Source organism: Hemitrygon akajei, chromosome 5, assembly GCF_048418815.1.
Source record: "Hemitrygon akajei chromosome 5, sHemAka1.3, whole genome shotgun sequence".
Taxonomy (NCBI): Eukaryota; Metazoa; Chordata; class Chondrichthyes; order Myliobatiformes; family Dasyatidae; genus Hemitrygon; species Hemitrygon akajei.
Genome location: NC_133128.1, coordinates 147,925,875 through 147,943,074, shown reverse-complemented (window position 1 = coordinate 147,943,074; position 17,200 = coordinate 147,925,875). Strand labels below are relative to the sequence as shown.

The 17,200-nt window shown below is 39.8% G+C and overlaps 1 protein-coding gene across 6 annotated transcripts in view; it reads right to left on the bottom strand.

Moving 5' to 3' along the window:
- Positions 1-959: 959 nt before the first annotated feature.
- Positions 960-17,200, bottom strand: part of LOC140728289 (melanophilin-like) — a 265,392-nt gene continuing 249,151 nt past the window's right edge. For 5 of the 6 annotated variants that reach the window (XM_073046792.1, XM_073046791.1, XM_073046790.1 and 2 more), the window contains 4 exons: positions 9,689-9,781; positions 7,481-7,547; positions 4,267-4,367; positions 960-2,848 (listed from right to left, as the gene is read on the bottom strand). In XM_073046792.1, coding sequence (XP_072902893.1) covers positions 2,822-2,848; positions 4,267-4,367; positions 7,481-7,547; positions 9,689-9,781 — 288 coding nt within the window. In that variant the 3' untranslated portion in view covers positions 960-2,821. The remainder of the gene's footprint in view (positions 2,849-4,266; positions 4,368-7,480; positions 7,548-9,688; positions 9,782-17,200) is intronic. The other variant, XM_073046794.1, reaches the window with a different exon arrangement.

Below are 17,200 nucleotides of genomic sequence, written 5' to 3'. Positions count from 1 at the left end.
ACTGTTCGCTTGGCAGAAGACAAGCTGTATTATGTTCAACTGCAGACTGCTGCAAAATTCATCGACTCAGGGAGTTGGACTATATTTTTTTTGTGTGATTGTATTTTACTGCTTATATGTGCCTTATGCTGTGTATGACTTTTGGTACTTGTGTCTTGCAACTTGGCCTAGAGTAATGCTGCTTTATTTAGTTGTATTCATACATATTCATGTATGGTTGAATGAGTTAATCCTGAACCTAGCGTCACTTTATGTACGTACAACTAGTCTACGTACATAAGCTAATCGTATGTATTTATACTTATTGTGTTTTTATTGTGTTCTTTATGCTGCGTCAGATCTGAAGTAATCATTTGGTTCTCTTTTTTGCTTGTGTACTGACAAATGGCAATAAACAATCTAGAATCTTGAATTACTGAGGGATGGAACTAACAAAGGTCCTGATCCTTCTTAGAGAAGCAGATGATGTCAGAGGTCTAGAGGGTTTAAATTCTTGATAGTAAAATTGTTATTCTGAATGATGACTATCAAGAGACCTCTGACAATTTTACACATTAGAGGAGTGAACAAAATTAAAGCCCGTGAGATTACAGGTACAACGGTACCATATTTGGATAAGGGAGTGAATGAATTGCATTTTTTCTCATTTTAAAAGGAAGTATGCAAGACTGGGATTAGACCCATTTGTCTATTTAGTTTATGCTAACATTTAGCTATACAGTACAGTATTCCAAACCTTTCAGATAATATATACAACTTGGAAATGTAATAAACAATGAGAATAATAACAGCTTGCAAACATGGAAATTGTCCTGTGATCAGGCTAGGATTACACGCTGTATCTCAATAAATTAAAAAAAATGTATAAAATAAGACGTAGCAGATGAATTAATTGTACACACAATAACCACTGATTCTGTTCTTTACTATATTTTTGTTTAATATCTAAAATAACAATATGGTGCAAAATTGGGAATTTTTTTTATTGTGCATGTTATCAAACAATAAAACAAAATATATCATTACATCAGGATTACAATGACAATCATTAGGATTATTCAACAATCATCAAAGCACTTAATTCTGCATGGCAAAGTTCTCCACAGCAGTAACACTGATAAACTCTTGGATTTGTCAGATTATGGAGACTAAGTTTTCTCTGGAATGGGCCAATATCATTATTAAAGCACTTGCAATGACTTAACCCTATTTTGTTGTATGTCAGTTTAAGGTTACGGTGCTAAACCAATTTATTCACTTTAATTATGCAGACTGATAATTTCTAGAAGAAAGACCAATTTTATAGAAACTTTTTTGATGACAATTTTTGTCATCTGTTTATTCCTTAGTTATAATTGTTCTTGATGAATTATTATTTTTTTAAAAAATTGAAATTTTCTCCATGATTTCAGCAGCTTCTCAATGTGTCCTGTTCTGGATTTCCCTGTTAATGTTCATCTCAATTCTAAACTTTTCCTGAACTTCAATTAAATAGTTTTCAGTTGATGGCAAAAGTGCAACTTTCTAAAAATAACAGAATCCATAACAAAAGTTCCACAGATTAGTTCCACACAAGCTTCCATAAATCTAAAATTCTTAACCACTTTGGGCTTGGTTGAGTCAATAAAAAAATACAAAGAGACTGGAATCAGATGCTTGGTGAGAGTTATTCAATTGTAGCTCTGTCAGTTGCTTCAATGAATGTTCTAATAAGTTTAGGGTTCAGAGGTACTTTAACTGTCTGATGAACAAGTCCTGATTGGGAAAGATATTATTGACCTTGGATAAGAATGTAAGGCACAATTTCAACGTAAAATGTCAATACTTGTATGCATTTGGTAACACAAATTCTGAAAGGGACTGACTGTATAGGGCTAATTTTAACACATTTTTAGTAGTTAGTATAGAAGATTTATTAAATTCAAGACTATTCTATATGGTTTAATAAATGACCAGCGAAAGGTCATAGACTGATTTAGATAAATTAAACGAATGTGGCAGTATATGGCAGATATTAAGCAAAGGGCAGGAAATTCAAGGCAGTTTCATCTTAGATAATAGTAGCTATTGTAGATAATTTATCAGGAAAGAATCTTGAGTTGATTGTTTGCAAAAGGTGTACAAACATTACTAAATATCTTCAGGTAAATCAAATGGGATATATAACCATTGTTAGAAATAAGAAAATAAAATAGATCTTAAATTATAATTTTAGCTTATGTTAGTTGGACCATGGTCTGTAAGTTGAAGGCAATATATTTAAGGTCAATATAGTGTACAGAATTTATAGCATGGATCACTGTTTGAATATTGTGAAAGATCTTTCCCTGGAAAAGGGATAATGGTAGCAAAAGTATAACTATATCTCAATGCATGCAAATTGAGGTCATTTACCTCATGTAGACCAGGAACTGAGGCTTTAATCTTTCTTTTAGTTCAGATACACAGTGGACAGTGTATTTAGCAATTGGGCTGTGGAAGCAGCTGCACAATGTATAAAATTATAACAAAAGTAGTTTTGAAAATGTGTAATGTGCAATACATTTAGGTTTAAAAACATTTACATTTTTATAAGCATCAAAGCTGTCACAACATGGTCAATTGCACATGTATATATTTCATGCAAAAGATATCGATTACTCAAAAGATCAATTGTGTGCAACACTGCATGAAATAAATAATACAGCTCACAAGCTCTTCTGTATGATGTATCATTTAGCAAGCTGATTGTTCTGAAAATGAGGATCTTTATGCTCATTCTGGAAACTTGTGAATTTTGAAAGCTGCAGTAGTAGGCACGTCACGTTGATGGCTGTTCTCTTTATGGTTGCATAGACATGACTGGCTTCTGTTCAGTAAACAAATACATAATGTGTAAACATTTATGAAGAACAGTAATGAGTATGAAGTACAGGAAAGCTATTCTATCCTAGTTTTTTGACCATACTATTTGCCTTTCACAAACCTAATAGTCAGGCCACACTTCAAGAACCAGATCTGGTTCAAAATTTTTGTCGTAACTGGGAACACTGAAATTTCTTTCTTAACAAAAATGAGTTAGATTAGCAAGAGCTCTGTGCTTTATCATAGAAAGGAGGGCAAAACTGTAATGGAAACATATAATTTAAAAAAACTTCGATACTTTTTTCCACAGCTCAAAATGAATATGTAAAATATTATAAAATGGTAAAAGGTAGGGGTCTGATCTGGACTCTCTTTAATGCTTCCTTATTTTATTAACCTATATTGACCATTCAGAATTGCATTCACTGCAAAATAATAAAAAGCTTTATTAAAAGCTTTTTAAAATGTTTAGTCTTATCAAATCACAAACCTGCTTTCAGAATATTAATTTTTGCAATATCTGTGCTCTATGCTTGCTCAAATACAGGTCTATTTTAAATTACATTTTTTAAGTTGCAAGGCTTTTATGTTTCACAAACAAGAGAAAAATCTGCAGATGCTGGAAATCTAAGCAACACACACAAAATGCTGGAGGATCTCAGCAGTTCAGGCAGCATCTATGGAAAAGAAAACAGTTAATGTTTTGGGTTGAGACCCCTTGGCAGGCTTTTATGTTTCCCAGTTTAGCAAGCATAAAGGAATCAAGCACTACCTTCTTTCTGCATTACAAACTTGCACCTTCCTCCTATATAGGCAAATCCTGCTCATCACCCCACATCCTCCAGCCTTTACCTGTCCTCTTCCTTCAGCAGGGACCTCCATTTTACAACTGGTGCTGGTGCCCAGTTAGCCTCCAAGAGATTAGAGGCATAGATTGGAATGCAAATAAAGAGCAGAGGCACATTGAAGTAGATTTCACATTGCTATATAAAACCTGAAGCTGAAACAATTCTTCAAATTACATAGAGTACAAATGCAATCTCTGGCAGTAAGAAAAAGGATTTTTACCACAGGGAATATTTCCAAATATTCTGTTGAAAAAAAACACATGCTCAAACAAGAAATCCTGATCTCAAAAATATTGCAGCACAAAAAGAGGATCTTAAGTCTGTGTATGTGGCTCTTCACAACAACTGAAGTTTAACTCTGGATTTGAGCAGCTGTTGAGGGAACTGAATTCCAGCTCTGGCATAATCTGAGAGTTTAGCAGGACTTGAAACTGGGTTGAGAGCCATGCAGTTACATAGTCTTCTGAGAGTTTCAGCTTGAAGGTGGTGCAAACCACAAAAATCTCTAGCAATGTTATATGTAGATCTGCACTTAATTACACCCTCAAGGTAGTCAACAAGATCTTTAACATACCCCAAAAACATGGTCCAGTCTTCTGTTCTTTTTGCTTGGATTCCTTTGAGTAAGTGATCCTTTGTATTGTATGTTTCGCTCACGTGACTCTTTCTTGAAAGCTGCATAAAAGGAATATTATTTAATACAACTCAATACATCTGTATATCTCATAGTATCAGAAAGGGTTAATTAGACTGACATTACCTTCTCAAAGGAAGAGAATGCTAAAGAAAAAGTAATTTGCTATTTATTTGGATAGAAGGGGAATCAGCAGATGGATTGAAGAAATGTATCTATTTAAGTGTATCTATCTACAACTGTTGTCTATTATCTACTGTTAGTGTCAATTATCAGACACTAATAAAGATAAGTGGGAATTTAGGATTAATTTCTTTATCCAGAGATTAATGGGAATGTGGAATTTGTCTTCAAGCACATTAATGGAGACAAAGCACAGTTTAGAAAATACATGTTTAGAAGCAATTACAGTCCAATATCAAATATGCTGAATGCAGAAGGAAAGGAAAATTAGCAACAGGAAAATCAATAGTTTTGTTGTATGGAGAAAGAAATTAATCTCAGGAAACAGTATGATTTAACACCTAGAGGAGGTGCGGAATGACGAATGTAAGAGACTGAAGAGAAGAAGCCAGGGAAGCAACAAGGAAAAGAAACTCAAAATTGGTAGGGTGACCTCAAGCAGGAAAAGTCAAATAAAGGACTAGCAACAAATCAGTATTGTATAAGAGAGGGGATAGAATAGGGGAAAGGGAAAGTAGCAGTCTTAAATAAGAAAAAACCGTAAGATATAGGAACAGGATGAGGCCATTTGGCCCATCAAGTCAGAATGTGATCACAATGCTATTAGTTTCAAAGTTTTATACAAAAAAAGATAGGTCTGGTCCATTGGTTGAGATTTTAAATTGGAGAAAGGCCAATTTTGCTGGTATCAGAAGGGAAGGGATCTGACAAGTGTGGGTTGGGACAGGCTGTTTTCTGGCAAAAGTGTACTTGGTAAGTGGGAGGCCTTCAAGAATGAAAATTTGAGAGTACAAAGCTTGTATGCACCTGTCAGAATAAAAGGTAAAGGTAACAGGTGTAGGGAACCTTGGTTTTCAAAAGATATAGAACCCCTGGTTGAGAAAAAAAGGAGGTATAGAAAGGTAGGAACAAATGGGGAGCTTATGGAGTATAAGAAAGGCAAGAGAATACTTAAGAAAGAAATCACGAGGGCTAAAAGGAGGCATGAAGTTGCCCTAGCAGACAAGGTGAAGGAGAATCCTAAGGGATTTGATAGATATGTTAAGAGCAAAAGGATTGCAAGGGATAAATTTGGTCTTCTGGAAGATCCATGTGTGGAGTCAGAAGAGATGGGGGAGATCTTAAATAATTTTTTTTCATCTGTATTTACTCAGGAGACAGACACAGATTCTAAAGAAGTGACGCAAAGCAGCATCAACTTCAAAGGAGAGGTGTTTGCTGTGCTGTGGCTAATTAGTGTAGATAAATCTCCAGGGTCTGACAAGGTGTTAACCTCAGATCCTTCAGGAGGCAAGTACAGAAATTGCTGGGACGCTAGCAGAGATATTTAAATCATCTTTAGCAACAGGTGGGTAGCAGAGGATTGGAGGATAGCCAATGTTGTTTCACTGTTCAAGAAAGGCTCTAAAAATAAACCAGGAAACTATAGGCCAGTGAGCCTGACATCAGTAGTGGGAAAATTATTGGAAGGTATTCTTAGAGACTGGATATTTAAGTATTTGGATAGACGTGGACTGATTAAGGATAGTCAGCATGGCTTTGTGTGTGGTAGGACATGTCTAATCAATATTATAGAGATTTTTGAGGAAGTTACCAGGAAAGTTAATGAAGACAAGGCAGTGGATGTTATCTACATGGACTTTAGTAAGGCATTTGATAAGGTCCTGCATGCAAGGCTGGTTAAGAAGATTCAGTCGCTGGGCTTTCAAGATGAGTAGTAACTTGGATTAGACTTTGGCTTTGTGGGAGAAGCCAGAGAGTGGTAATAAATGGCTGCCTCTTTGACTGGAGGCATGTGACTAGTGGAGTGCTGGGTCCATTGTTGTTTGTCATCTATATCAATGATCTGGATGATAATCTGGTTAACTGGATCAGCAAATTTGTGGATGGCCTCAAGATTGGGGGTGTGTTGAACAACGAAGAAGGCTATCATGGCTTACAGCGTGATCTGGACCAGCTGGAAAATGGGCTGAAAATGGCAGATGGAATTTAATGTAGCCAAGTGTGAGGTGTTACACTTCGATAGGACCAACCAGGGTAGGTCCTACACAGTGAACGGTAGGGCAATGAGGAGTGTGGTAGAACAAAGGGATCAGGGAATAGAGCTCCTTAATTCATTGAAAGTGGCATCACGGTTGGACTGGATCATCAAAAAGCTCTTGGCACATTGACTTTCATAAATCAACATACTGAGACAAGGGAATAGGATATTATGTTGAAGTTGTGTAAGACATCGATGAGGCATAATTTGGAATATTGTGCACAGTTTTGATCACCTGCCTACAGGAAAATTGTAAATAAGGTTGAAAGAGTACAGAGAAAATTTACAAGAATGTTGCTGGGTCTGGAGGATCTGAGTTATAAGGAAAGATTGAATAGGTTAGGACTTTATTCTTCGGAATATATAAGGTTGAGAAATTTGATAGAGCTATATAAAATTATTCGGGGTGTAAATAGGGTAAATGCAAGCAGGCTTTTTTCACTGAGGTTGGGTGGGACTGTGCCAGAGGTCACAGGTTAAGGGTGAAAGGTGAAAAGTTTAAAGGGAACATGAGGGGAATCTTCTTTACTCAGAGGGTTATTAGAGTGTGGAGCAAGCTGCCAGTACAAGTGGTGCATGCAAGCTTGATTTCAATATTTAAGAGAAGTTTGGATCGGTAGGGCTATGTAGAGCTAAGGTCCTGGTGCAGGTCAATGGGAGTTGGCAGTTTAAACGGTTCAGCATGGACCACGTTTCTGTGCTGTACTTTTCTATAACTCTATGACTGCAAAAAAATGCAAATGCTGGAAACTTATGAAGCTGTTTGACCTTTTGAGTTTCCAGCATTTTCTTTTTTTGTAATACACCTGAAGATGTTCATCTGGTGTTGATATTGAAGACTCATAAAACCAATTAATATTGAAATCAAAATCTTTAGTAATGCACTACGCATGCATATTTCAGTCAAAATCACTACCACTCCTAACTGACTTTTTGATTCCTTTTTTCCATTTGAAATTGTGCTTTTTGTCTGAGGAGGCGTCTGCATCATCATTGCCTGTAAAAGACAAATAGTCTGGTTAAACAGTTGGTTGTTGGATGAATTATCATTCAAACATGTCAATCAAAACAATTTCTGAGCAAATTAGAAGCTCCAAAAGAATGATAAATGTAACCAGTGATTTCTAGAAGCATTCTGTGCCCTTGGGGACCCATGGCATGATCTATCCTTAATGCAAGATTAATTTATGGTAATACTGTATTTAATTTACAGTTCACACCTAATAGACTGCTAATGCACATCTTAAGAAAAATAACAGAGTGGCAGAGAATTTGACTCTGCGCAAAAATATTCCAGTTCTCCTAGGTAACTCCAGGTTAGGCAAATTTGTAATCAGTTTAGACTTGAACAATATTTTTCTCCTGTTTATAGGCTCCATTATTCTTCCCCTCCCCCAGCAACACTTGAAGACTATGTCCTCATCTTACCTGTGCTACCATTCTTTTCATTTTAAACAGATACCGAGTCACAATTAAGCCCAATTTAGAGCTCATTTTCCAGCAAAAGCCACTATCTGTAGATCAGAACAGACCCACACTAATCATTCCTACTGTAGCACTCAAGTACTAAGCCAGTTGAAACAGTTCTCTGTGCAACAGGGGATCATTACTTAAACCTTTCATATCTCTTGGTAGTTTAGAACTCAACTGAGCAAGTGCTATGGGTCTTTTTTTTAAACAAATTCGTGATATAGTCTTCTTCTAATCATTAGCAACTGAACTTTACATATTGTTGTATATTGTAATTCAGACCACAAATGGATGTGAGATTTATCACCCACAGAAATAATACAACCAATTTTTTAAATTATTATGGTGTCTATCTGAATAGCAGCAACACTTCTATCATGGATATATAATATCTACAGTTACTTTGAAATGTCATAATTGGTCTTTCTGATGAAACATGCAGAGTATTTCAATAATTTTGTTTTATAAGATTCAATACAATAGGTGAAACTGGTTGACAGTCTTGATGAAGGGTCTCTACCCAAAATGTCGACTATTTTTTCCGCACCATAGATGTAACCTGCACTCCTCCAAAGTTTTGTGTGCGCTGATCTAGTTAACATATTGTCTTGTTCATTGAATATGGACAGTTAAGAGTCAATAATATTAATAGGCCAGGAATTACATGCACACCAGAGTGGTAACAGTGGCTGATTACTTTCCCTAAAAGACAGATTGAACCAGCTGGATTTTTATAGTGCTACAGGTTTATGGTCACGGTTGTTGATATTAGTGTTTTAATCCATATTTATTTAAATTCTCCACTTGCCTCACATCAATAATTACGACTCTAGAAAATAGTTTAGTGATTTAACTATTATTTTCCCTTACACTTTAGTGTGGAAAGCAGATTAGGGCACTGGTGCCTTACCTTGTATTTGGAGACTACAATGACTGCAGTTTTCTAAGAATAATTTGGCACATACATATTATACCACTGGCCAAAGCAATGCCTCATGTATTCATAAATATTCAATTATTTTGTGAATAAGTGAATTAAACAATGGTCAACTAATACATTGGATACAGAACAAAGACCACCATTTTTAACAATCTGTTTCAGTTGAGTAATAAGTCCTTTACAACTTTTTATCTCCTACTCCATCCTCTCAGTACCTCTTCAAACTCTTGCTGAGAAATACATCCTGAACTGTTTGTCTGCCATGATAATTTTCTCTAATTACAACATTTTGTTTCGAAGTTAGGTACTGGCTCCTATTAGATATCAGTTTTGAAATGACCAGCCTAGGCAAAGAATGCAAACAACCTGCCAGACTGGAAAGGTGTCACTAAGTTCCAGCATTTCCTTAGCTGATATCCATGCACATATTTCATATAGTTGGCTTGAAGGCAGAGACTAATTCTTGATAGCCTGTTTCCCCTCTACCTGACCTTTCAACAATTTGTAACTGCCCCAAATGTGACCTGGTCGTGATCAGCTAAATCAGTAAAGGCCAGAAATTGAATCATAACATCGTTGTCACCTTTACTATAACACCTTCAGTTACTAAAGTAGTTGGGAAAACTTATAGCATTGTTTTGATCAATAGAAACAGACACCTCCAGTTTCTGGACTTCTGTTTGCCCTGTGACTATCAGTGGTGGTGGTCCATTTTCACGTACACACACCTGTCCATCCTGGTTGCTTCTGGGTTTTCCCACAGTTGAGACATTCATCCCAGTAGCACTCAGAGCTGCTATCCGGTTTTCTAATTCTGAAACCTGCAGTACAAAATTGCACCGACATTTCAAACAGCAGTAATATTGAGCTTTCTTGTTTAGCAACACTGTATGCCTTTTTCTTTTTGTTCCCCTGCTGTTACTCATGCACCATACTTTGTTAAACTGACAAACAAATTCTGAGTTACAACCAAACTTATCGTCACAGCCTCCTTAGATCAACTCGTTACAATGTCATTATGGGGAACAGCCAAGAGAAAAATAAAGACATTATAGAAGAGAGAAAATTGAATCAACACTAGAGAATCCCAAAGCTGGAATCTGGAGCAACAGACAATCTGTTGGAGGAACTCACTGTGGATCCAACAGTATCTGTGGTATGGGGGGGGGGGGGGTGAGAAATTGTCAATGTTTCAGTTTGAACTCCTGTATCAGGATTGAGGGTTGGAGAGGGAGAGACAGGCAATGTGCAGAGGAGAGGGGGAAGGGTACGACAGGGGCCAGAGGGTGATTTTTCGGAGGATTCTTGGTCCACCTATCCCTGTCTCAGCCGTCCACCTCTTCTCTTTATATCTGCTAACATCCCTCTCCATTTTATATCCTGATGCAAGGTCTCAGCCCTAAATATTGACATTTCCTTTTCCCCCTCAGATGCTGCTTGACCCACTGAGTTCCTGTAACAGATAGCATTTTGCTCTAATCAGGATATGTCTGTTAATGGTATTTATTTATGGAATGCACACAACCACCGAGATACAATGAAAATGCATTCATAGACAAGACTCTCTAGCTGGAGAGATAGAAACCTCAAGCTTGAAATTAAGCAGCCCAGTTCCTTGTTATTCGTAGCAGTACTTGACCTGAAATCGATTTTCCCCAATGTGGTACACAGTTAATAACTATTACTAAGTTGACTTATGTTAGTTGTGAAATTCAAATGGACGCATTCTGTTGTGAATACCAGTAAGACCTGAGAGCTTCTTGATACACAGGATGGACTGGACTGCTGATTCAGTGAAAGCAAAAGGTGGGGGTCTGCGTTTCATGAAAAAACTTTGTGATACTTGGACGTGGCAGTCTTCTCACACTCTTGTTCTCCCAACCCGAAATGTCTAATGATGAACTGCCATCCATTCTGCTTATCAAGGAAGGTCTTCCCCAATGATCCCGACCACAGTTTACATAACGCCAAAGGCCAACATTAAACAGGCACTTGATATATTCAGTGCTGCCATCAGCAAACAAGAAATAGCTTATCCCAAAGCCTTTGAAATAATTGTCAGGGACTTCAGTCAGGCTGGTTTAAAGAAATCTTTGCTCAATTATTATCAACATAGCCCCTGCAGGACAAGGGTTCCCAATACTTTCGACCACTGCCATACTATGATTAGGATTATCTACCGTTCCATGCATACACTGCATTTCTGGAAATCTGATTTCTTAGCTGTCTTCCTCCTACCTGCATACAGGCAGAGGCTAAAGTGCAAGGCTTCAGAGATAAAGACAACAAAGAGTTGGATACACGAGCTAGGGGAGCAGCTATGGGATTACTTTGAGTCCCACAGACCTCAATGACCTTGTAATTTCAGTCTCTGAGGCCTACGTGAGAGCATCCTTCATAAGGGTGAACCCATGGAAAGGATCCGGGCAAGATGGGGTAACTGGCCGAGTTCTAAAGTCTGTACTGATCAACCGGCTGGAATGTTCACCAATATCTTTAACCTCTTACTTTGGCAATCTGAAATACCCACCTGCTTCAAGCAGTCTTCAATTATTCCGGCGCCTAAGAAGAATGTGGTAACTTGCATCAAAGACTATTATCTGGTAGCACTTACATCCACTGTGATAAAGTGCTTTGAGAGGTTGGTGATGAAACATATCAACTTGGAAGCAATTTGAATCTGTTCCAATTTGCCTGTTGCTACAACAGGTCAATGGCAGATGCTGGACAGTAAAGATGCATAAATCAGGATGTTCTTTATAGCTACAGCTCGATATTCAGCACTAACATCCCCTCACACCTAATCAATAAGCATCAAGACCTTGACCTCAAAACTTCCTTGTGCAATTTGGTCTCTGTTAAAAGACCATTCCTGAGAAAGGAACATGGCTCAGTGCAACACAATGACTATCTATCCTGTGTGGCTTACTGTGTTAATATTCTGATCTAGAATCAAGCTGCTGTTGTTCACAACCATGTCAGTGGAGTGGAGATTTTATTTTGCTAATTCCATTCAAGGAAAGGACTCCCACTTCATTACACTAGATGAATGGACCCATTTGGACCTTTAAAATTTTATTGTATACATCAAAAATAGGCAGAACAAATTTTGTAACTTTATCTGAGTTGGAAGCCAATGTATGTAAAATCACTGTGTTACTGCTTTGTGCTAAATTAGTAGAATGTCATCTGAGCTCCTTAACCAATCATCTATTATGATTCCCATAGAATGCTATGGGAAACAAGGGAGGGAATTGTTGGAGCTTCAGCCGAGGTATTTGCATCGTTATTAGTGACAGAAGTACCAGAAGTCGCTGCTATAATTCACTTATTTAAAAAAGGCAGCAGGGATAAGCCAGGTAACTACAAGCTGGTGAACCTAATTTCAATTTGATTCCATCAGTGAATGGAGTAACAAACAAGGAAGGAGTTTTCCAGGATTGTCCTTGCAACAAAGAACTGAGCAATTTATTCTTCTCACGAAACAACAATTTGAGCAGAAACAACTGAACAGTGAATAAGAATGAGAACTGAGCCTTTTGTTTTTTAATTTGTTGTTGACCAAGAAGGGATTCAAGCCACTTGCTATTTCTCTTCTAAAAAATGCGGCCGATTGCAGATGCATCAGCACAGATCCAAAGATCAAAATGAGCTCTTTATATGTAATGCCCATTGTTGCTGGAAACAGAGCCTTTGGAAATGCAAAGCATCCCTCTTCAGAATCAATGTGCAGCCATTAAACTGCATTTCATATCTCCAAAGATGGACACTGTACCTCACTTTCGGTGCACTAAACCTTAGCAACAGTTGAAGCTGCTTAATCTTCCAGCTCTGACAGTTCAGAGTCTGTGGTGGTGGTGTGACTGCCTGCTTTGCCCCTGTTCTTCCAACTCCTTCAGCTGCCTCTCCAAGTTGCAATTTGAGCTGGCAGTAATATACACCTACCGGAACATAATGTGCTAATTTACTCACTCTCTCTGCCTAAGGCAGCAACATATTTGTTAGAGGCAGTTGTAAAAAGGAATGTAAAGGAGGAATATCGGTTAAACCGGCAAGAAAAATCTGTTCTTTTTCTGCTGCGTTTCTCACTTGCCAACACAGATTGTATCAAATGCTAAAATAGAGTATTTATTTATTCCTTTCCAGGTACAGGTTCCCAATAGCCATCTCCAACTTCATACGTGACAGCTTTGTTCATCAACCTTAGTAATGTTTAAGGAGTACTCTACCTGAGAACCCTAACGAAGCTTGATTTCAAATCAAGTTGGTTTAATTTTAATAATGAATTGGTGTAGAGCTAAACAGTCAGGGATGCTGAAGTCAACAGAAATGCCCCATTTCCTTCCTTGATTGAATTCAGCTAATAAAATTCTTTGCTGGCTTTCATAGTGTAACACTATGCCTAAAGATATAGTTAAACAGAGTTTCATTGTACCTATGTATAACGACAATAAAGATCATTCAATTCAATTATAATATATCTTAAACACAGTGGCTGCACGCAATAGAACAATAAATTCCCAATCTTCCTTTCATGTAATTATGGAATATGAAAATAAAAATTACAAAAATAAGATGTCTTGCACTTATTACTGTTATGACCTCAGCCCCCTCCTTTGGGAGAATCGCAAGAGAGAGAGAGCCTTACCATCTGGAATGTGGATTGGCCGCTCAGCAAGACAAAGCCTTGGACACAGCCATTGTTTTGGGAGGCACCTTTTGTGGAATCAGGACGTGGGCTACGTGCAGACCTTCAGGGCCATGTGAGATAGGGAATGGGGGAAAGATCGCCTCACCCCCCCCCCCCCCGATTGACATCTACAACCCTGCCAGTCCAGATAAAAAGGTGGGCTGCCGAGGCGGGGCCTCAGACGCACCAAGGAGAGACCCAAGGAAGACACGATAGTGCTTCCCGTCGGAGCGGGACGCCATTCTGAAGGAAGCCACATGCGTTAGACTCCAGATCGGGAGTCTGTGGATGGAATCACGGACAATTGCTTTTAACTAACAACCAGGAAGCCTGCTCTTCTGATTCCACGGCGGTGCTCCGTAGGGACCCGGGCAGGTGAAGCTGTTTAATGACATCTCTCTCTCTCTCTTTCTAACAAAAGTGCACCAACGCGACACCACAACCGACGGCGGCTGGTGGAACTGCAGTGATCTAAAAGACATTTAGATATCCCGCAAACGATATATATCTACATTACCCCTAGACAACTGTAGAGCTTATTTCTGATTGATTATTACTATACCTGTGCTTTAGATTGAGTTGTGACGATGTATATGATCTGAATGTTTTGTATTAACCATACGTTTGTGCCCCTTTATAAATAAAAACGTTTGAAAATAGTAGCATCAGGCTTCAGTGGATCCATCTATCTTTGCTGGAAAAACTACCCGGTTACTGGGGAACGTAACAAGTGGGGGCTCGTCCGGGATTTGAAACCAAAGGGGAGGGTCAGTGAATTGGGCTGTAAGTCCAAACTTAAATCTGGTTACGCAGGTAGCCAGACAGGAAACCAGCAAAGATGGATGTGGGTGAATTTATGAGAAATCCGACTGTAGAGGCGCTAGGGACGGCTACCAAATCAGACTTGGTAAATCTGGCAAAGGGGTTAGGCCTCGCAGAGGTGAGGTCATCAATGAAAAAGCAGGAAGTGCGAGGGGTCATAAATCAGTATTACATTGAAAAGGAGGTGTTTGCAGCTGAGGATTTGGAAAATATCCCCAAAAAGAGATTAGCGAGTGGGACAGATCAAGTAGAATTGGAGAAAGTAAGGTTGGACCATGATCTTAAAGTAAAGCAGCTAGAAGCAGCTGAAAAGGAAAAGGCTGAGGAAAGGGAGCAGGTGTTCAAACTAAAGGAATTAGAGATGAAACGGGGTCATGAGCTCCAGCTAAAGCAGCTAGAAGCAGAAGCAGAAGAGAAAGAGAAACAAAGGAGCCATGAATTGGAGCTGGACAGGCGAAAGCAAGAGCGAAGAGCTCAAGGGCAAGAGAGAGAGGAGGGGTTTGATGTTAGTCGGGCGTTGAGGTTGGTCCCCCCGTTCGAGGAGACGGATGTTGATAGTTATTTCTTGCTTTTTGAAAAGGTGGCAGTGAATCAGAAGTGGCCCAGAGAGCAGTGGGTGACGTTGTTACAAAGTGTGTTACGAGGGAAAGCACAGCAGGCATATGCCGCGTTACCCCCAGGAGGGGAAGGGAATTATGATCAAGTAAAGGAGGCCATTCTCCGAGGTTACGAGTTAGTACCTGAGGCGTATAGACAAAGGTTCCGAAATTTAAGAAAAGGATGGAATCAAACGTATACCAAGCTAGCCCAAGAGAAGGGTGTGCTCTTGGATCGTTGGTGCACCGCGGAAAAGGTGGCCGAGAATTAGGGGCGTCTCAGGGAGTTATTTTTGATTGAGGAATTTAAAGGTTGTGTTCCGGAAGAGATCCGAATGTATTTAAATGAGAGGACGAATCAGTCCATCTCAGAGATGGCTAGGTTCGCAGATGAATATGCCCTAACCCACAAGACAAAGTTTTCCTCGCCAAAAAGTTACCAGAGAGACCGTGGGAACGGTAGAGAAAGTCCGCCGGCTGAGGCGGAGATCCCGCTGGGAGCTAGTGGTAAAATTGAGGAGGAGAGGCAAGACGGCAGGAGAGGTCCTGGCTTGACCTGTTTTAATTGTGGAAAGGTGGGTCATATTGCATCTAAATGCTTTGCTCCGAGAAAGGAGCCAGAGAGAGGGAAAGCAGCGATCCCTATCGGGTGTGCAGTGGTAATCAGAAAATCGGCAAGAGGGTCCCAGGGGAGCAGAGAGCGCGAGGGGTCGGAGATTTATATGTCACACGGAACCGTGTCTGTGAGGAAGGGGGACCCGCCAATTCCCGTACGGATTTGGAGAGACACGGGGGCGGAGCTATCATTAATTAGCCGTAACATATTACAATTCGGACCTCCGATGGGTGAGGTAGCCCTGAGAGGAATAGGAAAAGGGACAGAAAGGGTGTCTTTGCATAGGGTCATTTTGGATTGTGAGCTGGTGTATGGATCAGTTGAAATGGGGGTGCCAACAGAATTTCCGAGAACTGATGTGGATGTCCTCCTTGGAAACGATTTAGCAGGAGGAAAAGTTTGGTCGGCCATGACTATGACCCGCCGACCGGTGCATGTTGAGGCCCCGCCCCTAGAGTCCCCGAGCTATCCCGCATGTGCAGAAACTCACAGCCTGTCGAGAACGGCAGCTGAGAAAGCGAGCAGTTTAAAATTGGCTCAGACGTTTTTACCGACCCTGTGCCACGAGGGTTTCGAGGGCGGCAGAACGAGGAATAGTAACGTAAAAGGGGGTAAGGGAGAGAAGGTAGATCCTCCCTTAGCAAAGAGAAAGGTCCTAGAGGTAGGAAATAAAGATGAGAAACAGATAAAGCTGTTAAAATGTCCAGGGTTGGACATGGATGATCTGTCTGGTTTGGCAGGACTGTTTGTAGAAGTTGAAAATTCTAAAGGTGTTCCCGATAATGAAATGAGGGCAGTCCTAGATGAAAAGGATGTCATTACCTTGAAGAAGTCTGCTGGGTTGGCAGATGGGGTTGTTTCAGCTCGCGGGGTTGAGTTTACTCCGGAAGTGGGTTGCCCAGAGAGTAACTGGGAGGATCAGGGGAATTTAGAATTTGAAAAGGGTACGGGTATTGAAAGCCTGGAAGAGGCCAATGCCCCGTTTGAGTGTGTCCAAGATGGGGATGCACGTAGTCCTGAACCTAGTCACGGAGCTCAGGAAAAAGCTGAGGTATTTGACTCAGCTGGACGAGACGGTCGTCCTTTTGGAGCAGATAGACTTGGTTTGGGAAAGAAAGGGTTAACCTTGGGGGGTGCGAGTTCCCAGAGGGTTGTGCTGAGGGGAGTGATCAGAGTTAATGTGGAGTTTACGAATGGAGAGGTAACTGTTGTTATGGGGGAGAATGGTAAATTTGTAGTTCCCAACTCGAATGAAAAAAGGTTAAAGTCTAGATTGATGCCTGGAATTTAATGCCTCGATTCCAAATCGAGTACAGGCTGATTTGGAATGTAAAGGTGCCTCACACGCTATTGTTATTCAAGAAAGCGCCGCGAGGAAGCCGAAATTTAAATGCGGCCGGAGGAAAAGGTTCGCACTGAAACACATCAGCCTGTATGGTCTTGGGAAAAGGGTTAACTAACTGGGCGGAAATTCCCCTGATGGACTAGGTTGGGGACGGGGAGCTAAGAGAATAAC